The sequence below is a fragment of the Sinocyclocheilus anshuiensis genome, unplaced genomic scaffold (assembly GCF_001515605.1).
Source record: "Sinocyclocheilus anshuiensis isolate Anshui unplaced genomic scaffold, SAMN03320099.WGS_v1.1 scaffold154, whole genome shotgun sequence".
Lineage (NCBI taxonomy): Eukaryota > Metazoa > Chordata > Actinopteri > Cypriniformes > Cyprinidae > Sinocyclocheilus > Sinocyclocheilus anshuiensis.
Genome location: NW_015546101.1, coordinates 864,890 through 888,479, shown reverse-complemented (window position 1 = coordinate 888,479; position 23,590 = coordinate 864,890). Strand labels below are relative to the sequence as shown.

At 36.8% G+C, this 23,590-nt stretch overlaps 1 protein-coding gene across 1 annotated transcript in view; it reads left to right on the top strand.

Moving 5' to 3' along the window:
- Positions 1-23,590, top strand: part of LOC107700430 (disintegrin and metalloproteinase domain-containing protein 10-like) — a 78,051-nt gene that overhangs the window by 50,459 nt on the left and 4,002 nt on the right. Inside the window, exons 4-15 of the mRNA XM_016502067.1 lie at positions 3,819-3,977; positions 11,162-11,262; positions 11,617-11,775; positions 11,867-11,959; positions 12,552-12,735; positions 14,976-15,139; positions 16,123-16,306; positions 16,790-16,940; positions 21,156-21,339; positions 21,664-21,772; positions 21,996-22,216; positions 22,371-22,497. Coding sequence (XP_016357553.1) covers positions 3,819-3,977; positions 11,162-11,262; positions 11,617-11,775; positions 11,867-11,959; positions 12,552-12,735; positions 14,976-15,139; positions 16,123-16,306; positions 16,790-16,940; positions 21,156-21,339; positions 21,664-21,772; positions 21,996-22,216; positions 22,371-22,497 — 1,836 coding nt within the window. The remainder of the gene's footprint in view (positions 1-3,818; positions 3,978-11,161; positions 11,263-11,616; positions 11,776-11,866; positions 11,960-12,551; positions 12,736-14,975; positions 15,140-16,122; positions 16,307-16,789; positions 16,941-21,155; positions 21,340-21,663; positions 21,773-21,995; positions 22,217-22,370; positions 22,498-23,590) is intronic.

The window sequence follows — 23,590 nt, the reverse complement described above, 5'->3', positions numbered from 1 at the left end:
TTAAATAATTGCCTGGTTCTAATGTTAGATTGTATAGCTTTCTCTTGTCACTGATAAATTTGAATCCAGTCACTTTTTAAGTTTTGAGCATTTTCTTTGCAGTCAGTGTTTTCAGATCTCATCTTATGCATAAGTGAATGAAATGTCTTGTTCAGTTACTCTTCATTTTCGCTTGATCATTTCTGAAGTTTCTGAGCTGACATCATGACAACTGTATCATCACCTTATTCTCATTATGTTCCTTGTAGTGCGATGAGGCACTGAACCTGATTGATGATGGGTACAGCTTACGATAAGCACACATTAGTGAGATCTGAGCAATTACCTATGTACTTTAAATGATGGACAGACTGCCTACTGGTGGATGAAAACTACTTTCCCTTTTCTCTTCATCTGATGATCAGGCATCCTTATTGACTCTGAGCATCTCCCCTGACCCTATTACTAATACTGACAAATCCTTTCAGTCTCTGAATTGCTCTGAATGGATTCATATAATTTCCTGCTCACCACAGGATGTTTCATAATAACTGGTATTGTCAGGAGATGACGTTCATGTGATCTGTTGATATGGGTGAGTGAAGGACTTTAGGCCTGAGGAAGTGAACGTGGTTGAGAGTTGTTCTGAACTGTTTCTTTATTGGAAGTGATGAATTAACACTAATAAGCAATGCTATCGCTCACCTTTAAAACACAGTAGATTTTTTAACACCACAGATCAAGAACTGCATTTCACAAGTTGTCGGATCAACTTTTTACTGGCAGTTTAAGAATGAAAATGTTACATTTTTTATTGGCATTTTGCTTCTTGATGATGTTTTTTTTAGTATTGTTTTGAAGTTTTGTATTACAGCATTGAAGATGAGACGCCTCTGCACTGTGAATATAATTAAACTGTTTATAATGAAAAATGTACTGTTGATGAAAACTAAAAGATATAAACAGCAATGCACTAGAAATTGTTTAAGAAGATAAATGTTGAAAGAATTGATTCTTATAATTCAGTCATATATGTTGGAGATTGTTTATACATTTTGCATTTGCAAATGTGATTAAAGTTTCATCTGTTACAGTTTGACACATTTTCTTCGTTTTGTACATATACTGCTGTTCAAACGTTTTGATAGAAAGTAATACCTTTATTCAGCAAGGGCATACAATTTAAGGTTATTATTATTATTAAAATGTGACATACATATGACGTGATGAAATATTGACTACATTTAACTACATTTTTGTCAGAAGACAAAAACTATGACTAAAACACTATCCGTCATGCTCATTTCTCTCTTCTAAATTTGGACACTCTTTCTCAAAAATGTTTGAAATTAAAAAGCCCTTAAGTGCCTAAATGTTCATATTTTACAATTTCACTTTTTCTCAGCCTTCCTCTAACCCTCTCGCTCCTGCTCTCTCCCTTTGTTATCCATTAGCACTCTTTGTATTCTCTAAAGGATAAACATCGCTCCGTGCTTAATCTTGTAACCTCTAATATTCACAGAAGAGTTTGAAGCAGGCCGGGATGGCGCAAATTCTCTGTGGAAAAGCAATGACATTAACAGCTGTTCTTTCATTAGCATTTCTCTTTTCTGCTCTTTTTTTTTTTTTTTTTGCTCTGGTGGCTAATGAGGAGGACTTGTCTAGAGATGAAATCCACTTCAGAGAACTGCTACATAAATTCAGTACGTTTATTAGGATTGACTTCATAAGAAGCGAAATATTTGGAGAAGTATATTGTGCCTGTTGCTTGTTTGATGTTCTTACGTGTCTTCATGCTTCTCCTCATCAGCTTTTCTGTTGTTTTAATCTGTGAAAGAGAGAACAGAAGGTCAAGGAGGGATGGAGGAGAGCAGTAGTTTAAAGGGGTCATATGATGCTATTTTAAAGATGACTCTTAACTTTTATAAAGAATATCTCTTTGGATTTGAGACTTTAGTCTTTGCAACTTTACAGATCTTCTTTATGCACCAAGAGCTTGTAACACACAAAGAGAAAGGAAAACTTGAAATCGCATCATATGACCCCTTTAATGTTACACAGGGTATGAGAGTGAATCTCCTCTTTCTGTTATTATCAGTTTTAGGGATGAAAAGTTCAAGAGCTTTCAGATCTTGTTCCTTTCTGAAGAAAGAAATCGTATTGCAGGTTCTTCATCTGTGCCTGAGAAACACACACCAAAACACACACCACAACTTTCTCATTGCCATTTAACCATGATAGCAGACAGCTCCTGGTAAATCCCAGTTAACCGTTTTATTGCAGTATGTTTTCTTTTAAAGCACTTGTGGTGCTTGTAAGAGCTAAACGCTTGTGAAACATTAAAAGCTTCTCTTTTTTTTGTCTTGATTAAAATGGACAAGAATTTCCAACGGTCAAAAATGACTGTTGAGATTTTGACAGCTTAAGATGTCTACAACATTATAGACAACAGTTCCTTTTCTTGGTCTGTTCTGTCGGGTCCATGCTTTGTTATTTTAGGGTTCATGTGTGCACATGTGGAACTTGGCAATCGGTTTTGAAATTGAACCAGAATTTTCCAGGATGTGCTGTTGGTCTAGGAAGCTCCACTCCTTTGTTTTTCTGTACTGCACTTCAAATTCTGATGTAGTTCAATTTCATTGTTCCCCAATGGTAAAATAATTTTCCTGGTCCCTCAATGCCTTCAAAAAATGTGTGAAAACATGTCTTCTCTGAGCGCTTGACAGTTAATCCGTTTAAAAACGATAAGTCTGTATGTTTTAACGTTTTATAATAGTATGAAAAAAAAGGCAAATATTTGTAGTTGCCTCTGTAACAAACTTGGGCATTAATGGGTTAATACAGTAATGAAATAATAATTTATGTATGTATGTATTTATTTATTTTATACTGGAGTTCTACTGTCTCACTTTTGTTCTTGGTTCCTGATGATATTCTTGCATAATTTCAGACACATACTGACTACTCATTTTTGTTGCTATGTCCTTGTTTGTTACTTTGGTTAAAAGCATTTCATAAATCATTCAGTGTAAATGTTGATGTTGTGGTACGGTTCCAGATGAAGTAAAATCTGTAGATGAAGAACGGGTCTACTTTGATTGTCAGAGACAGTAGCCAGGTTGCTGGGCTCATTACCATTCTAAAGGTCAGGCTTATGGCGCTTTTCCACTGCATGGTACGGCACGGGCGTACCGTTACCAAAACGTGACGTGTAAACCCTGCTGATCACTGATTTGCCGGAGAGAATCGTCACTACCTGCGTCATTGAACTTGCGACACGTGACACTAGACCCGCTAGATTAAATCAGCACAGCCAGCGAGGATCGAATGCAACTTTTTTTGAATGAATGCAACAATTTCGAATGAGTGCACCTTTTTTTTAAACAACAAAATAGTGGCTGTTTCGTGGTCTGTTGAAGTACAGACGTTCCTCTTGTTGATAGCTGAGGAGCGGATCTAGCGAGAGCTTGATGGGATGACGCGGAATTAAAAAGTTTTTCAGGAGGTTGCGGCAGTAGAGGCGGCACAAACTATAACAACATGTCTATAATCTAAAGCGGTACTAAACTGCAGTTGAAACTCAAACTGAGCCAAGCCGTACCATGCAGTGGAAAAGCGCCATTAGTTGTGTGGTGTGCACTGTGTGTGTTTATGTTGTTGGAGATGAATGACTGGATCATAATATGGAAGCTGCTCTTTATACATTCTCCTTTTGTCATATTTCATAACATTCCCTCTGTCTGCCAGCATAGAGAGAGAGAGCTCTTTCTGCGCCCTGAATAGCTTTACAATTGCATTTGCTTGGCTTTAATCTCTGGTTTGTTTTTTTAATCTTGCAGGTGAGAAGGGCTCTCTGACCCATGGCTCTATCGTGGATGGGAAATTTGAGGGTTTCATTAAGAGCCATAAGGGCACATACTACGTAGAACCCTCAGAGAGATACCTCAAAGACCAGAATGTGCCCTACCACTCAGTCATCTACCATGAGGATGATATCGGTGAGCTAATATTGCATTGTAATGACCTACATCATATTCTTAATCATTGCTTATTTAATGTTTTACTGTGTCCAGCTTTCTGACCGTGTTTGTTAGGGGTGGACGATATGGCAAAAATATCATATCACTATTTTTTTCAGGAATATCACGATTCACAATTTTATCACGATTCTTTGTCATATTGGTCTTACTATTTTGCAAGTTGTCTGAGCAGTACAGCCAAACTAATTTCCCTGTTTTAAAAACAAAGCCTTACAAGGTAACAAAATAAAAAAGAATGGCAGATATTTAGGCCAAAGTGGGCAAAGGTAAAAATCTTTGCCATTATTTTATCTTTGTTATTATAAAATAAGAACAAAGATACACATTACAAATACACATAATATACAAATAAAACAAACCATGCTTTATTTTTCAGGTACAGTAGGTGTATTTAGCAGTAGCATTCAAGAAACTGAATGAACAAATATAAAAATAAAACACTAAATACATTTCACTGTATAAATTATACATTGATTCTTATCAAAGCAACTGTATTTAAGTTCTTCAGTCATGAGCAGTGAGTGATTTTTATTTCTCTTTGTGTTTTGTTGTTTTATTAACATTAATGACAAGCAGCAGCATGTTGTTAGTACTGTTGCTTTAAGACCTGCACGCATCTAATATACAGGCACGCAGGCGTTTTTCTTTCAACTGTTTGCTTTCACTTTAGACATAACCGACTGTGTTTATATGTCAGCCACTGTTTGTCAGGCTTTTTAGTGTGCGCACGCACTTCAGGTGTACACGCTCAGAAAAATCGCATTTCAGAACAGCACACAAATTAAATGTTTAACCTGCAAGGCTTTAAAGCACATGCAAATAATCTACTTTTGTAAATGCGACTAAGTGCAGTGTCCCATGAGTGTAACTATTCCGTTGAGTTAACATTTGATGTGAATGTATGTCACGTTGTACAGTAGCCTATATTGAGACGGAGGCGCCAGAACTGCAACTGATAGAATGTGCGCTGTAGCACGATACTGCGATTTTTCCTCAAAAGCAGATCGTGGTGACATTTTAATCGTCCAAGGTCAAAAATCGTGATATCACACACCCCTAAGTTGTTATAGATTCTGTGGATTCTTTTAGATTATATAGATATATTTAGCAAGCAAACTCATTTTGTACACTGCCTTTCAAAGGTTAGGGGTCAGTAATGTTTTTTAATGCTTTTGAAAGTAGTCACTTATGCTCACTGAGGCTGCAATTATTGATCAAAAATTCAGAAAAAATAATAAAATTGTGAAATATTATTACAATGTTTTTTATTGAAATTATATTTATTCCTTTGACTGCAATATTCATGCTGTTAATCAATTTAATGCATCCTGTTGCTGATTAAAATTATTAATTTCTTTCAAAAAAAATCTCACTCACCCCAAACTATTGAACAGTGGTGTATATTCATAAATTTAAAAAAAAACCTTGTCAAACTAAGTAATTTTAAGATAACCATTTGCTCAAGTCAACTTTAGATGCTCTAAATGTAAATAAACTGCTTTCAGCATAATCCATTTTATGCACAGTAAAGATCCATATTATGCTTGCTTCTTTGACTGATAAATTAATGTGTCTTGAGTGAGTCTGTCTCCAATCACTGATGTTTTGAGACTCCCCCGAGTGTGATGAGAGCTGTTATAATGGCTGGATTATGGAATTGGTTTCAAATTACATGTTTTGATTGCTTTTGGATGGAAAAGTGCTGTTATTGTTAGAATTACATGACATTATGATGGCCATTGTAATCTTTTAGAAACGTGTTTTGGATCATAAGCATAAAATTGAGTGAATCCGTGTAATACAAAGGATTGTCACACAAATAAAGCAGTTCGGACACAGCAAAATGCAGTGAGCTTCCCCTTCTCCCCTTAAGCAGACTAGGCACAAACTACAAATTTGAAGGAAACAAGCTTGAGTCTTCTAGTGTGCTGTAGACTTTACTGTCTTTTGTGTCTTACTCTCCCTATCTTGCATTCTGTCACTCTCTCACCCTCAATCAAACATAGTGGTGCACTTTTCCAGCTCAACAGGCTGATAAAGCCTCTTAAATACTAGGTGTAGGTTATCACTGTTATAATATCCTCAAGTAAAAGAAATTATAAAAAGTGACAGCCTGTCAAAGATTAGCAGCTTGGTATCTGGTACACTTTCATCTTTATAGAAATATTATATACACAGTTGTTTAAAGGTTTGGGGCAGTAGTATTATTTCTTTTCTTTATTATTTGTTTATTTATTTCTTTGAAAGAAATTAATACTTTTGTTGAGCAAAAGTGACAGTAAAGACGTTTATAATGCTACAAAAGATTTCTATTTCAAGTAAATGTACTTCAAACATTCTATGCTTTTGAATTTTCTATTCATCAAAGATGTATCACAGTTTCTACTACTGTTTTCATCATTGATAATAAGAAGAAATATTTCTTGAGCACCAAATTAGCATATTATAATGATTTGTGAAGGATCATGTGACACTGAAGATATACAAGTAAAAATAAGCTTATTTTTATTATTATTATTATTATTATTATTATGTATATCACTGTTAAAGGATAGTTCACCCAAAAGGAAAATTTGGGAAAGGAAAATTCTATCATCATTTACTTTCTTGACTTCTTTTCACCTTTATTCTGTGGAACATCTGTTGTTTTTTTCATACAATCAAAGTCTGTGGGTCCAGTGTTCAGTGTTGTTTGGACATTGGCTTTCAGAATATCTTCTTTCGTGTTCCACAGAAGAAAGAACATCATACAGGGTAGGGCTGGGCGATATAGCTAAAAAATGTATCAACGATATAATGTTTCATATCGTTCGGTATCGATAATTATTGACATTTTTTATAACCTTTTTTAAAACAAAGAGCAATAGAAAAAAATGTTATTTTTTATATACATTTAACCACTGTATTTTTAAATTAACTCAATTTATTGAGACAAAAAATATTTTTTTGTTTTAACAGTCAAAAACAAAATAAAAATTAAACAAATATCTAATTTCTACTGTTTTATATGCAGATTAAATAGGTTAAACTTTTGGCTTGTCTCCCGAGGCCACAGGAGGGCGCAATGTGCAAAATAATGCAGACTGAGGACACTCCCTGACGCACTCCTAACCTTTGATTGTACTATTTTTGCATTCAAATGCAAATGTTTATTTTAAATTCGACTAATATTCATTCTTTACTCACAATCTCCTCAACACAGGCAGGCATAGCCCTCATGTTCGTGTTTGTGTGTGCTGTCTGCGTCACTCATAACACGTGCCTACATCATGCACTATATCGAACATTTTTTCTATCGTTATCGAAGAAGGTGTACCGTCGATAAATATCGATACTGTTTTATCGCCCAGGCCTAATACAGGGTTAGAACAATTTGAAGGCGAGTAAATGATGATATAATTTTTTGGGTGAACTGTCACTTTAAGAGAATACATTACAAAACTGGACAAGCAACAAGGAAATTGATTATAGTGTTAACAGCATGTACTAGTACAAAAGGAATTGAAGCGTCTTTTCCATACACCTATGTCATTCTAGTACTTTGAAGTGATGAAGTGCTCAGTGTCGCAATCAGTTGTGGGAGGAACAGAATAACTAACGCTAGCTCACACACATATGCTGCTTACATGCTGAGTTTGTGCATGCACAACAAGTTAGAGAGTTTATCATCATTAAATAGAGCTAATGTATGTTCACTGCAAGACTGGATGAGGTCAGATGGGGACAGTGAGTTTGTATCTATGGGAAGGGGAAAAAAAGAGTTAATTGTGGCTGACAGTGGTCTATTGAAGCACAAGGACAAAGGTCAGAAGGAGGGCAGCTGGAGAGGGGAGTGAACTCTGGATCACTCATTGGCTCATGCCAGGCTCAAAATGTTTCATGTGGGTTTGTAACACATGAAGCATACACTTTCAGGAAAACCTCACTGAACCTTTAAATGGTAAAATCAAAAATTGTGAAGAATGTAATTGACCATATTTAGAATTGGTTTCAGCCAACTTCTCTAAATAAGAAAGGCCTATAATTAATTATTCTTTCATTGGGCTGCTGTTCTTAATATCTGACTTAAGGGAATTGATTCTAACTAGAGTAATTTAATGCTCCAGCAGAGCTTTAGTCAAACTCTGTAGACTGCTGTAAACAGAGACCTTTCTCAATCACAAATATATCCCTTTGAGAAATCATGAAATTCATCATTTCATCTACATGCATTCATTACTGTGAATACATCTACTGTACTGTATTGATGCAGATTAATGGATAACTAATATGAAGTTTTTTTCAGGAAGTCTTTGTTTTCCTGTAGGTGATTTTGCCAAGCAGGACATGTTCCTGTTCAACATCCTTTTGGTCCTGGGAAAAATACCTTTCAACCAAGATTTTAGAGTTAGATTTAGGGCTTCTTACTAACCTGGCATTTGCCTCTGGTAATTTCGCTCATTCCCATGATGCCTTCCCGCACGTGGTTGTTCCAAGGCCAGCACCTTGCAGAAGTCAGCCAGCTTAGGTTCACCATAATGGATTTTTTCTTTTTTTTTATTTCATCTGGTATTGTTGCATATTTTGATAAGCTCAGTCATCACAATATGGGTTGTTAATACTGAAACCCTGCACTTCCTGCTTGAGACAACCTCTCACAACCACAGCTTGCGTTTCTGAGTAGTTGTTTGTAGTTTTATTTATGTGGTGTGTTGTTGTTTTGATATTCATTATTTAGCAAAAATGTGTCAATACATGAATAACTTCAAACAGTCCACATTTTTTATTGTGTTCATTTTTTTCAAGAGTAAAAAATTTATCTGGGATTTTAGCTAAAAGCTCGCAATGCTTCCATTTAGATTACTTTGATAAGTCAGAGACTTTTCTCATCTCAGAAGATAGATTTCGGTACTCTCCTCGAGGCACTTGTCATTTCCTTTCAGACTCGTTTCCTCTAGACCAGGGGTAGACAAGTTCGGTCCTAGAGAGCCGCAGTCCTGCAGAGTTCAGCTCCAACCCTAATCAAACACACCTGAACAAGCTAATCAATGTCTTCAGGATTACTAAGGCTATAGGCAGGTGAGTTTTTTTTCAGGGTTGGAGCTGAACTCTGCAGGACTGCAGCTCTATAGGACCGAACTTGCCAACCCCTGCTCTAGACAGATGTCTCTCTTGTTCTGCCCAACATAGATTTGCATTTGAATGGGGCAGCATTCAGTGTGGGACAATAAAAACCTCACAGAGAAGAAATTGAGTCATTGTGATCAGAGATCAGAGTGAAAGTCTTTCCTTAACTACCACCAAGACCTTCAGCCACATACATATTCTCTTCTCCTCCATGCCCTCTCATGAAAGAGCACATTTTGATGACTCATTGTCTGTACATGCTAACATTATTCCACAACAGTCATTTCTTGCTTGAAGAAAACAAGTTCTCTCAGGGGAATGAGAGGTGTTTATGGGTGATCTGCTGTCTCATTAGACCAGCTCTCTTCTCTCACTGTCTGGCTGTCCTGGGACTGAGAAAACCATCAGCCTAAACCTGTCATGGGTAATTAGACTGTTGTGTAAGAGCTGCACACATTTACACTGCTTAGGTTCTGTAGTGTTATTTTCATTATTTCTTTGCAGTCTGTCCTTTTCTAATCTGTGAGTTGGTAGGTACTCCGCTGGTCACCAGCCAAGCTGATATTCGTCAGAATAATGACACCTGTACCAAATTTTAAGGCAGTGACTATTTTTTATGCCCCCTCTTCCAAATTTTAAGGCATGGATTTTTTTTTTTTTTTTTCTCGCTGTACTGACAGCATTTTACATTTTGATGTGAGTATTATAAAAAAAAGTTACAAAGTTGTTAGAAATGAGGGCGTCCTCATTTTGTAACAACAGTAAAAAATCAAAAGCACATAGAAGCATGCAAAAAAGCAAATAAAGTGTTATTTGTTTTTAAATTGTAAAAATGTTGAAAGTTTAGACGGATTTGTGTGTGTGTGTGTGTTCCACCTGCTGGCTTGCATTCTCTGGAATGACTGCTCCCTTGAAATTTAGATTGCATATAGCAGATCACTTCGGTTGACTAACCTGCCAACAGGAGGGTAGCAAAGGCTCTTTGATTATGGATGCTGGCAGGATTTCAATATAGACTTTCCATTCAAAATATACAATATCTAGAGAAGACACTTGATTATGCACTCATTTTCATTTCTGCTGATGTTTGGTTATTGCAAGAAGTGAAAGCAGAGTCCAGAATGAACTCTGTCAAAATGTTTGTACTTTTATTCAACACGGATGCAATAACAATGTTACAAAAATAAAAAACAATTTCAAACTAATGCTGTTCTTTTAAACTTTCTTTTAATCAAATAATCTTGGGGGGAAAATAGATTTCTGGATCATGTCACAATGAGGACTGGAGTAATGGCTGCTAAAAAGCTTTGCCATCACAAGAATACATTACATTTTAAATAAAATATATTTAAAAATAGAAGACAGTTATTTTATTTATTTTAATTGTATTTTATAAATTACTGTTTTTACTGTATTTTTGGAGAAACCCCAGGTTTTTTTATCCTACTTACAGAAACTTGATAAAGTTGTTAGTGTGAGTGAAAGAGCAGAACCTTTTCTTTGTTCAGTCATCAAATGTAGCCATCAAGTAGTGATCGGTAAGCAATAGCAATAATGAAAGAAACTGTCAGTGCTGTGTTAAATTCTGTAAATAGTAAGCAATGCAGTTGATATAAGAAGATTTTATGCTCTGCAGCCACAAAAAGCCTGAGAGGTCAAATATCAATAACACTTTGTGCGGTTCCCATTACAGTAACAGGAATAGGTGGACTTGGTAACAGCTGCGTTCGCAGTTCTTCCTTAGGAGTAGTGTGTGATAGTGCTCTTTGCAGTTTCCTCGCTGAGAGGCTTCCCTCAGGATAAATGTCTAGTTCTGACTAGTTCTTTTCAGTTATGTGTCATATTCTTATGTGAAATACTGAAGTTTAAAATAAATAGAAAATGTAAATAAAAGGGCATAAATTAATGAAGTTGAGTGAAATAAAATTCAGCAGGTCACCTAATTAGAGACTTCACACGTTAACAGTATGGTTCAGAAATGTACACTAAGAGCATTGTGTTGCTTTGGTTTTCAAGAAACTCTTGATTTTACCTAGATTATCCTCATAAATATGGAGCAGAAGGTGGCTGTGCAGATCACTCTGTTTTTGAGAGGATGAAGAAATACCAGGCATCTGCAGTGGAGGAGCCCACCCAGGTCAGCGCCAACACCCCTTTACACAACTCAGCTGAACACCACTGATATCACCAACTAGCACCATGATTCTGATCTCACAATGCAAACAAACATGGAAACCGTACTACACGGAGAGATTTGGAACATTTCCTGTTTCCCATGGTTCTGAATTTCAGATTTCAATTTGATACCTTGCCTGAATATATCCATAATTCATCAGATATAAATTAGATATAGATGATAAATTATAAATGAGAAATGCATTATTTTTATTATAAATAATTATACATTATTTTATCTGTGCCCAAACATAAATGTTTTTCTTCTCAGCCTCCTCAGTGAATTTTTTATACATCCTGCTGTTTTTTTCTGCAGCATATGAACCACGTGATTGACGAAGAGATGGCTGATGGACCGGTGATCCTGAGGAAACGTCGTGCAGCACAGGCAGAGAAAAATACCTGTCAGCTCTTCATCCAGACGGATCACCTCTTTCACAAATACTACGGCAGCAGGGAGGCTGTGATCGCACAGGTACACCTAAAGCACAGGAGACTTAGTGGTATATGGTACCTGCAGTTTTTTATATTGTACGTTTATAGGGTTGTTCTTTTGGGTTGTGCAGATTTCCAGTCATGTGAAGGCCATTGACTCCATCTATCAAAGCACAGATTTTAAGGGCATCCGCAACATTAGCTTCATGGTGAAGAGAATCAAGGTGAGTGTGTTCTCTCTCTTTCTTCAGTCTACTTATTAATATTATATGTATGTCATTCCCTAGTGAAATATTATGGATTAAGTGTAATTTATAGTTACTGGTGCTAATGTAAATATGTCTGGAATATAAACAGGATATTCTTCTTATTCACTGTGATTTGCTGGTTAGAATACAAGTTCCATCAGAGGGGTTACAGATCTCACCCAGGATTGACCAGATGTCAATAAAAGCATGTCAGCCCTGTACTGCAGCTCTTTTGAAGACTTGTATAGTTCACTTTTTAGTTCCATGCTACTCCTTTTTTTTTTTTTTTTTTTTTTTTTTGGGCTGCTTAAGGGGGCGTTCACACAGAATGTGTTTAAAAAAAAATTTTGGACAAAAGTGTGTGTTTTGATGCACAAAAGCAGAACTGTTTTTAACTTGACACCGTGTTTTAACACAGCATTCCTGCATGAGATGACAACAAAACTCAGTGACATCTAAGAATGTGGACACGATATTAACATATCTATCCTGTATCTCATGTATACTGAACATAGACTGCAGACTGTCTGTTGTATTAAACTGAAGTTTGTTTGCATTTTCATTTCAGATCAACACTACTGAAGATGAGAAGGATACTTCTAACCCTTTTCGATTTGCCAACATTGGTGTGGAGAAATTTCTTGAACTCAACTCGGAGCAGAATCACGATGACTACTGTCTAGCCTATGTCTTCACAGATAGAGACTTTGATGATGGAGTCCTGGGTCTGGCCTGGGTCGGGGCTCCTACAGGTACGATCAGAGACGTACATACAAAGTCTCCGCAGTTTTGTCTCTTGAGAGGTTTTATGTGTGTGCGAGTGACCTAAATTAGTGTCTGCATGCATGTCAGGAGGTGAGGCAGTGCTGAAGACCTGCGAATCAGATGTGTTGTTGATGAGTATCAACACTGATGCTTGAATGTGGGACTAGCCATTTCGTCTCCATTAACCTCAATACACAGCCTGACAAGAAATCACTCAGTGAAAGACCTCACACTGTTTGTGTGCGCGTGTACTATGCTATACTTTGAGGGCGTAACTGTTCCTTGAAGTTAGCTTAATGTATCCTTTGCAGCAATTTGCATTTGGAAAATAAATTTAATTAATAAATATTTATTATTATTATTATTAATTAGGAATTAATTATTAATAATAGTAATAATACATTTATTTGTAATAAACATGTAAATAAATACTGAAAATAAATGTAAAAAATGTGAAATAACTTAATTTAGGACTAGGTTTAGGGTAAGTCTGTATTAATTATATTTAACTTATTAACATAATATAAGTCTACGAAATGTCCTTATTTAGATAGATGTGTTTAAATGGCATTGATTCTATTATGTTCTGCGTTTTCTGTGAGATTTAGGCAGAATAGGCCCATAAAGTGGAGTACAATTTGCCTTTCAGCTCCACTTGATAAAAACCCTGTTAGTGTTTTCACATAGTTGCCTTTCTTTAACACAAACATGCACACCTTAAAAGCGAGATTCTTTTCATCACTTTTAGTGCATGTTTGTTTCTATTAATGTATTCATGTTGCTAGAGAGGTGTGGATCTCTCCACTTTTTCTTCGCACTCAAAACAAAGAGCTTTCTGGAACATTACTACTTTTATATTACTTTTACATTACTACGGGGAAGTCGTGGCCTAATGGTTAGAGAGGCGGACTCGTAAAGGTTGCGGGTTCGAGTCTCGTACCGGCAGGGATTGTAGGTGGGTGGAGTGAATGTACAGCGCTCTCTCCCAGCTTCAATACCACGACTGAGGTGCCCTTGAGCACCCACTGCTCCGGGTGTGTGTTCGCGGTGTGTGTGTGTTCACTGCTGTGTGTGTGCACTTTGGATGGGATAAAAGTAGAGCACTAATTCCGAGTATGGGTCACCATACTTGGCCACATGTCACGTCACTTTATAAATAACCAGGCTTAAACACTTAAACACTTAAAGGTGCTGTATGTAAGTTTTTGACTCTACTAAAGCATAAAAAATACCATAATATGTTTGCAGATACTTAAGAAACATGCTAAGTTAACATACTTGTTTATCTGAAAAACAATGCTACAGTTATTATAGTCAGTTATTCTCCTTTGAATATCCTTTGAATTGTATTTCGGCACCCCGGGTTGCCAGTTGGCGGAAAACACAGCCTATTTCAATTAATTAATCGTCAAGCGCGCTCGTTCCTGTTGGTGTCGTCAATCTGGCAACCTGCATGTGCTTCAAGTCTGAGAAGGAGGGGCCGGGTGAAAAAAACCCTCTCCAATATTAAAATTTGGACTGCAATACCTAGTTCAACCACTCGGTGTCAATCCTACATACAGCACCTTTAAACACTGTTCTTGAGGGGAAACACACACACACACACACACACACACACACATACTCACAAACATCCTGTCAATCAATAAAGGTAAATTAGCATTGTTAAAGTCTGCTGCTTCTGACTCATTCTGGCTAGTCACCAGGGACAGCAGCAATTGCTGTCTTTGTGAACCAATGAGCTGAGTGAACAAACTAATCAGCCTACATGTTTGTGTTTGTATGCATGTGTGTTTGGCAGGGAACATAACAGAAAATTAATTCAAACATGCTTACAGTTTGATACTGATAAATGATGTGCTCATAGTGTATTTTGTGTAGTTTGTTCAGCAGTTTGATTTCTGATTGGATGCTGAGGCTCTCATTGTGCTGATGTAATAATCTGTGATAAGACTGATTTGAATGGCTGAATTACAACATGCCTCTGTTGCTTCAGTTCAAGCTTTTTTCCACCAGAGTGGCCATTCAAAACAACAGCTTGAGATGACAAATTTCAAACTCTAAATTATTGTAATAAAGTTTCTTAGAGATGTGTTGCCCATCTGGCTTGTGAGTTATTTTGCCAGTACACTTCATGTGTTTTCTTTATTCTAATTTGAGCAGAAGGTGAGAGATTTTTTTAATTTTGGATTTATTTATCGTTTCATTTATGCTTCACTGGTTTCAGGCAGCTCTGGTGGAATCTGTGAAAAGAATAAACAGTACTCCGATGGGAAGAGGAAGTCTCTGAACACTGGCATCATCACAGTGCAAAACTATGCATCACATGTTCCCTCCAAAGTCTCCCACATCACCTTCGCTCATGAGGTTGGACATAACTTCGGCTCTCCGGTGAGTTCTTCTCACTTCATGTGAAGCATCCTTGACAGATTAGCAGTAGACTATACACCTCAGCTGAATCCTTTATGAACAAATTCATTTTACTCTCTAATGCTTTAAGAATAAAGCACGCATTACAGTACTGCCTTTGAGACCCTTAAATTGTCAGATTCATCTAGCCAGTCTTTTATAGTAACGTGACGTCAAAGTTTTCTCAGTCCAGTGTAAATCCTTTCAGTTTAAAAACAGTTGCCAAGAATTGGCCCATGGCCCACTGAAAAATAGTGGTGGATATTTTCAGACTAGTTTATATTGTAGCTGCAGGCCAATTAACATCTTGTTTCTGCCAAATACATAATGTTCAGTTGCAAAGAGAATATTTTTAAAATAATGATAATTAGTTAATTTAGTTTATAAAGCATTTTTCTCACACTCACAAGGTTTTTACAGCGATTCATTGGGATATCTGCTCTCTCAGTATGGTCAGACTGGCCTGTTGGCTTTTCAGCTGGTCAGCTAGGAGAGCTTGGCCAGGCTCCTTAAACCAGTTTAGGACCAACAAACCAGCTTTATTCTGATCTAAGGGGGTTTTCAGCAGGAATAGAACACCAATCTGTGTACATGAGGAATATTAAAATGCCAAAATTGCCTGAGCAGAGAGAATTGAGCAGGATGACACTCCTACTCATTTCAAGAAGCATTCTGAGATTTTTAATGACACGGAGAACCAGGACTTTTTTTTTTTGTTTTTTGTCCAGTCCCCATCATTGTAATGGTGCAAAATGTGCATTACCTGCACAGATTGCAGGGAGAGCACCCCCTTCCGGCCTTAGTAACACCTCCAAAAGCAACCTTAGTTTTTCTTGTTCATTCTGGTACTGACCAGGTTTCCAGCCCTTCTTAACTTCAGGCAAATGCTGCTGGGATAGTGAATATTTCAAGTGTGTCTGTACACTTTTTACTGATTACACCTGTCTTCTTTCTCTGTCTTCCAGCATGACTCAGGAAATGATTGCACTCCAGGAGAGTCTAAGACTCAGGACCAGAAAGAAAAAGGCAACTACATCATGTATGCCAGAGCCACATCAGGAGACAAGTTCAACAACAACAAGTTCTCCATCTGCAGCATTCGCAACATCAGCCAAGTGCTGGATAAGAAAAGATACCTCTGCTTTGTTGGTGAGATTTTAACCTAAAAACAATGTACTGGTTCTTTTCTGCCAGGATATTATCCAGTATTTTTACGGACATATCTGTTAACCCTAAAACACAATGCAATGAAGTGCAAAATTCAAAATACAGGTAAAACAGCTGTAAAAAATAAGTGCAGAACATTCTTTCATATTAATACAGTACATTGTGCTCTATTTTTTTTTTTACAGGTTTTTTGTATGCCACATGTTTGTGTGGAGTAGTGTTTAAGGCTCTCGGGCTGGTAACCAGGAACGAACCGTGAGCTATCACAGTGGTGGCCTCGATTGAGGCACTTAACCTCAGATTGCTCCAGGAGAATTGTCATTGTAATGAGCTCATTGTGCCGTTCTGTAGAAATGTTTCATCAAAGTCTCAAAAAACTGATTCCACCAGCCCTGATCAGGCAACAGGCTTCTTTTTTTTTTCAGTCTCCCTTTCGCTCTCTCTCACTGTTTTGTTCTTTTCCAGAATCTGGACAGCCCATCTGTGGTAATGGTATGGTTGAGGCTAATGAACAGTGTGACTGTGGCTATAGCGATCAGTGCAAGGACAAATGCTGCTATGATGCCAGTGCGCCAGAGGGACTGAAGTGTAAACTGAAGCCAGACACTCTATGCAGGTACGCAAAAAGAACATTAACAGTCTGTTTAACCAGTGTTGTTATTGTTAATAAACTAAAAATAAATACACTAAGTAAACTTAAAATTATCTGTAATTGGAAAAAATTATGTAAAATAAAATATAAATATTAGATGAAAAGTAGAAATGTTGCCTTGGTAACTAACTGAAATAAATAAGTTTAAGCTGAACTATTAAAATAACTCGAACTAAATGTGAAATAAAAATGAAAGCTAAATAGAAATATTTATAAAAATGACCAATGCACAAAATGACTAAAAATTAAAATAAAAACTGAAAAAAAAAGCTAATTCAAAATATTAATACATTAGGGATGTAGCAATGTACTGCGAGCCGGTTGAAAATTGATACAAGTATGTGAAGATTCAAATCGGTTGAGATGTTCAATGAATCACAATACAATTGGGGGTAGGAGTTTATATGAATGTATCTCTGAGGGGGACTGACTTTTCTTTTCATCTCGTCTCTGTATAATGCATATTAAAGCAGTGTTCATAAGCACAGCGCTGCTTTGTCAGAGAGTTAATTTGTATTCTCATTCAATCAGCTTGACTGCTGATTTTGATTTCATGCAGATGGTTTATGTAGTACAGATTCGGGCTGCACGATTAATCGAAATTAAATCGCAAAGGTGATAAATCGCGATTAGGCAGAAGCTGCGATTGTCATGCGTATCTTTCAGTGAAGCACGGTTCTGTGATCAGCAGTAAATCTCCATCCGAAGGCCAGAGGGCGCTCTCGCGCTGAAACTCCAAATACGCCTCGCAGAAGAAACCCAGGAAATCCCTATAGCGGTTGCTGAATTAACAGAAGATTTAACTGCTTTCATTAATTCAACATGACTAATAAACACGACTACGACAATATATGGTTTATCTGAGTTCATCTTATTATAATTTTTATTATAATAAAGTATATAATAATGCAATGCTAATCGACATAGCCTTTATCACTGCTTAGAATACTATGAAATATGTTGCGTGCCTTATTCTGTGTAAGAAGCCACATCATCTCACAGAAGGATTTATTTCAAACACTCGACTGACGTTATGAAGTGAGTTTGGAGTAAAAACATGGTATTAAATGTGGTATTTTCACGTGCTTTCAGATGGAGCAGCATTTACTACACAGAGCCGTAGTTCACTGACAAGCTACACAAACAGCTTTCATAATCGCAGAACAATTTCTTCTATTTCATAATTGCACGATTGAATCGTCTGCGATTATGAACGCGATTTTGCATAGCTTGTCAGTGAACTACGGCTCTGTGTAGTAAATGCCGCTCCATCTGAAAGCACGTGCTGGAGATTTACTTCTAATCATAGAACCGGCTTTACTGGCGAGATGCACATGATAATCATATTCGATTAATCATGCAGCCCTAGTACAGATTCACAAAACTAAAGTCAGACTATTCTGTTTTTGCTTCAAATCTCAAAATTATACAATCTAATTTAGATTAAAAACTGCTCATGCTGCTTGTATGCAGCATCTTTGTTAGGATTGTGATTACAATACAGTGGTTGCCTCTAATTTTAAATGGAAAGAGCACAGGCAAGGCTGAAGAGATATCTGAAGATATTTCTTTTATTTGTGTTGTTTGTTTGTTTATTTTATTTGGGGATTGTTTTAAAATTTCATTTTAGTTTTGTTATTTGACATTTCAATTTCACAAAGAAATGTCACCCACTCTGTGAAAACCCAGCTAAAGTCATTTTTTTTGTGATTTACTGTTTTCTACATAAAATCGTCCTACATAATGTAAAGAACATTCTGTGAAAATATAACCTCGATATCTTTAATATTGACTGAGTTAGACCAAAGATTTGCTTAATTTCGGACTCAGAAAGTCATGTTTTTGAGAAATTCCAATGTAAAGAAATGCTTATAAAACTGCAACAGATTTGAACCTTAACACATTTGAAACATAATTATCCTGACTATGTGCCATATACCACATTTAAGCTGAGATTCTCCCATTTTCAGTGATATGACACATTTATGGGAAAATTCTTAAAGTTTTGTAAAACAGGTCTACTTATGATGCGCATGTCCAAAAAGCATAAAAACATTTATGCTTTTTGGACATAGGACTGGGAGGAACCACAAGAGTTTGAGTGTAGCAACAATTACCAAGTAAATTCAATGATTTGTATAACTTATTAGTAAAATTACTATCAGTAGAAAATGTCATTAATATACAAATTAATATATAAAATTTAAGTTGATAATCTAATTCATGTCTTTGGGCTTTGTGCAACATTTGGAGTAGCCAGTAAAAAAATGAAAGAAATGAAAAAATGAAAGAAAAACAGAAATTGAATAATCAAATGTAAAAATAATCACTGCATAGTCTTCATTGTATGTATTTATTACAAATGAACTGATTATTGTTAGAGCTACAAAAATTGTTCAGTCACTAAAGGAGAGTGATTCCCTTTTTTATTAATATTAATGATACAGATGGCAGCTTGTTTGTAATGCACGGATCTAATATATTGTTACACATCAAATGTTTTTACCCAACTGTTCCCCAAACGTTCAATTAAGAAATAACCAACTATATTTGCGTGAATATACGCCAAGACAGATATTTTGAATTACTGTAATTCTGTATGTATCTGACGGTTCATTCGGGATCCAGGATCTCACACTGTCTGACAGACACGACTTTCTGTGCGTGCTGCAGGTATGTGTCAGTCAGAGCGAGTAACATTGAGATTTTAACATCAAGCACGTCCTGCACTTTATGTTCTCATTCATGCATGTTAAATAAATAAAACAGTAATAATATGTATTATAGGCCAATTTAAATATATTTTTTAAACATCTAGACCAGGGGTCACCAGACACGGTCCTGGAGGGCCGGTGTCCTGCAGAGTTTAGCTCCAACCCTAATTAAACACACCTGAACCAGCTAATCAAGCTCATACTAGGTATACTTGAAACTTCCAGGCAGGTGTGTTGAGGCAAGTTGGAGCTAAACTCTGCAGGACAACGGCCCTCCAGGATCAAGTTTGGTGACCCATGATCTAGACTATTCGATTTTTTTTTCTCATCAACGCAGACTCGCTTCATGTCAGATAATTCATCAACCCGAAGCATCATGATCAGCATCCAAAGACCGAATTATTTCGACACGTATCAGGCATAAAATGTCCTTAAAATAAGCAGAATATTGAGTAACACAACAAATAAACTGTTCTTGAAATTTCTGTGATGCCAAGAAAAAATCCTCTCAGAAATCGGAACCCGGCTAAAGTCGCAGTTTTCTTGCTTTTCCTGGCACTGACCTGATTTTCGCTCTTGTGGATATTATGGTCTGTTTGCAGTTTCTAATGATAGAAAATACGTTTCTGAACCGAATGATATGAGATTCAGCAGGTGTTTCTGCACCTAAAGTAAACCCAGAGATGATTAAAATCAGTGTTTAGGAAGCAAAACTATGGTATTATTTTGCACAAAATAATAGCATGTAGTGTCAAAAAAATCATTAATTTCAGTATTTATCATGTTATAAATGAAAATGTGAGAACTGTATCTGGAATCCCTTGATATAATCTATCATTTACAGCACTAAACACAAATGACATATTTTCATAATTTTTATGGCTATGACAGCTTTGACGGTCTTTATCTCAGAATTAGTTAGATTGTGCGACTTCAGCCAGGGTTTCACAGACAGGGTCACAAATGTGCAGCATTTTGTCTAAGCAATAATAAAAGGACACCTTTTCATTTATAATTTGTCTTAAATTTAATTTTGTTCAAAAAATTGTATTGTGAAATCAGTATCGCAAATCATATCACATCGCGAGTTGAGTGAATCATTACATCCCTATAATACATACTATAAAAGTATGTAAATATTACTAAAATAAGACTGGCTTTAACATTATAACATCTGTTCATTAGAATCTTATAACCTTTCATAGCCATTCGAATTATACAGCCATCTAACAGTCTACTTTGACCGACACTCATACAGATTGTTTTGGTGTCATATACAATGTAATTTATTTGAAATATCTTTTTTTTCCACCTTTACTACAACCTCTGGACTTCTTTGTATAACATCAGAGGTTATGTTTGCATTACCTATACTGTATTATTAGCAGTAATTTGTTATTAAGTTAACACCTTTTTCAATAAGTGCAACAAAGCATTCATTTTTTCTTGTACTTTTCTCTTACAGTCCTAGTCAGGGTCCATGCTGCACACCAGAGTGCACCTTTAAGTTCAGCGATGTGAAATGCAGGGAGGAGTCTGAGTGTGCTCTTAAGGGCATGTGCAGTGGAAACTCTGCCCAGTGCCCCACCTCAACGCCTAAAGAAAACTTTACATCCTGCCACACAAATAGCCAAGTCTGCCTTAATGGGGTAGGTGCTGCATCATGACCTGTGTGCTCATTTTGTGCCCTGCCTATAGAACGTTTTCTCTCCCTTGGAATTGACAATGCTATAAAAAGACTTAATGTCAAGAATTTAATGTCATTGTATAAACACATTTTTAGGTTTAATAACTCTTAATACAATTTGACCAATTTGTTTTCACATTGACATGAAAGAATATTTTCATTTTGGCCCAAATGAATACACATGAAAACGTCCAATATTTCTCCCTGTATATGTGCATATGTGTGTGTAATAGTTGTCTTTGTTTGAGGACATTTTGTCTGAGAATATAATTTCTTTCACTTATAGGTTTGCTCTGGCTCTATCTGTCAGAAGTATGGTCTAGATGTTTGCACTTGTGCCACTGAGGAGGGGAAAGACGACACAGAGCTGTGTCATGTGTGCTGTATGGCAAAGGGTGAGTAACACATGCTGTTACTGACAGTTTTCTCAAAAATGCAGTCCAGACCCCAACAAATCTCCAGCACTTAACATGTAGCCTTTTTTAATTGTCATAAAACATTTTTGAAAGTTTCCCTTAAAGTAATTGCACAAAAATATATATTATAAAATATATAAACAATTCTGAACAGTATTCTTTTAAATCTTACTAATCCCATTCTTTCTTTTTGTCTTCGTAGGTCAGCCCAACACTTGCAGCAGCACTAGCTCAGAGAGATGGGTTCAGTACTTTAACAAAAAGGTCACCACGTTACAGCCTGGCTCTCCTTGTAATGACTTCAAAGGTTACTGCGATGTCTTTATGAAGTGTAGGCTGGTGGATGCTGATGGCCCTCTGGCAAGGCTTAAGAAGGCCATTTTCAACCCTGAGCTTTACACAAGCATTGCAGAGTGGATAGTGGCAAGTGTCTCATTTATATAATCCCTAAATACTGTTTCTCTGCATTTGTTTGTGGCTTTAATCACTATAAAAAAAAACATGAGAAGTGATATTTCACTCACCAATATTATTTATCACTTGCAGTGCTCATCTCATTTTAATATTTGTGTTTCAGGAGCATTGGTGGGCGGTTCTTCTAATGGGCATTGCTCTCATCATGCTAATGGCTGGGTTTATCAAGATCTGCAGTGTGCACACACCTAGCAGCAACCCTAAATTGCCCCCACCCAGACCACTGCCAGGTAATGTACCCCAAATGATCACTGTCTGAATCACCGCCTGGTCATAAGTGGCTCAGAATTCCCCCTACCAAACCACAGCTAGGGATATATTCCAGATGACCACAAACATACACCGATCAGGCATAACATTATGACCACTGACAGGTGAAGTGAATAACACTGATTATCTCTTCATCACGGCACCTGTTAGTTTGTGGGATATATTAGGCAGCAAATGAACATTTTGTCCTCAAAGTTGATGTGTTAGAAGCAGGAAAAATGGGCAAGCGTAAGGATTTAAGTGAGTTTGACAAGGGCCAAATTGTGATGGCTAGATGACTGCAATGGTCAGTATCTATCAAAAGTAGTCTAAGGAAAGAACAGTGGTGAACCGGCGACAGGGTCATGGGCGGCCAAGGCTCATTGAGTACTAGAGGTCGACCGATATGGGTTTTTCACTGGCCGATGCCGATATTTAGAAATCAGGGCAGCCGATGGCCAATATATGATGCCGATTTTTTTTGACCGATTTTCTTTCCCCCCCCCCCCTTCATCTCATAAAAGTGAGTTTGAGTAAATGATTATTGCAGGGTACAAGATAGTAATAGTAGTAGTAGCCCAATTTAGAGTAATAATACATGGCTCAAAACTTAAGCACCTTCTCAAAACAGTTATTTTCTTTTCAAAGTTACATTCATATAAAAACACCAGTGCTGCATTTTAATTTTGAAACGTGCAGTGCTCAGCGAAGTGATAACTCAATGTATGGGAAACACTGGACACTGCTATAAGTCAAATGGCCAAGAGATAACAAAAATAAAAGAGTTCACACACATTACACAGCCTGCTGCTCATAACTGCTTAAGAGTGCACTTGCCACGAGGGATGACATCGTGGATGATATTGTCGGACCTACACACACATTTCATGAGGAAAGTTAACGTGCACGTTATAATCAGCCCAGAAGTTTCGTCTGAATTGCATGTTTCTACTTTCACATGCAAATGACTTGTTGCACTTATGAATATGATAACTTTCCGGTAGGGCTGCACGATAAATCGCATGCGATATTTAACGCGCATCTTGTGAGTAAAGCCGGTTCTGTAATCAGCGG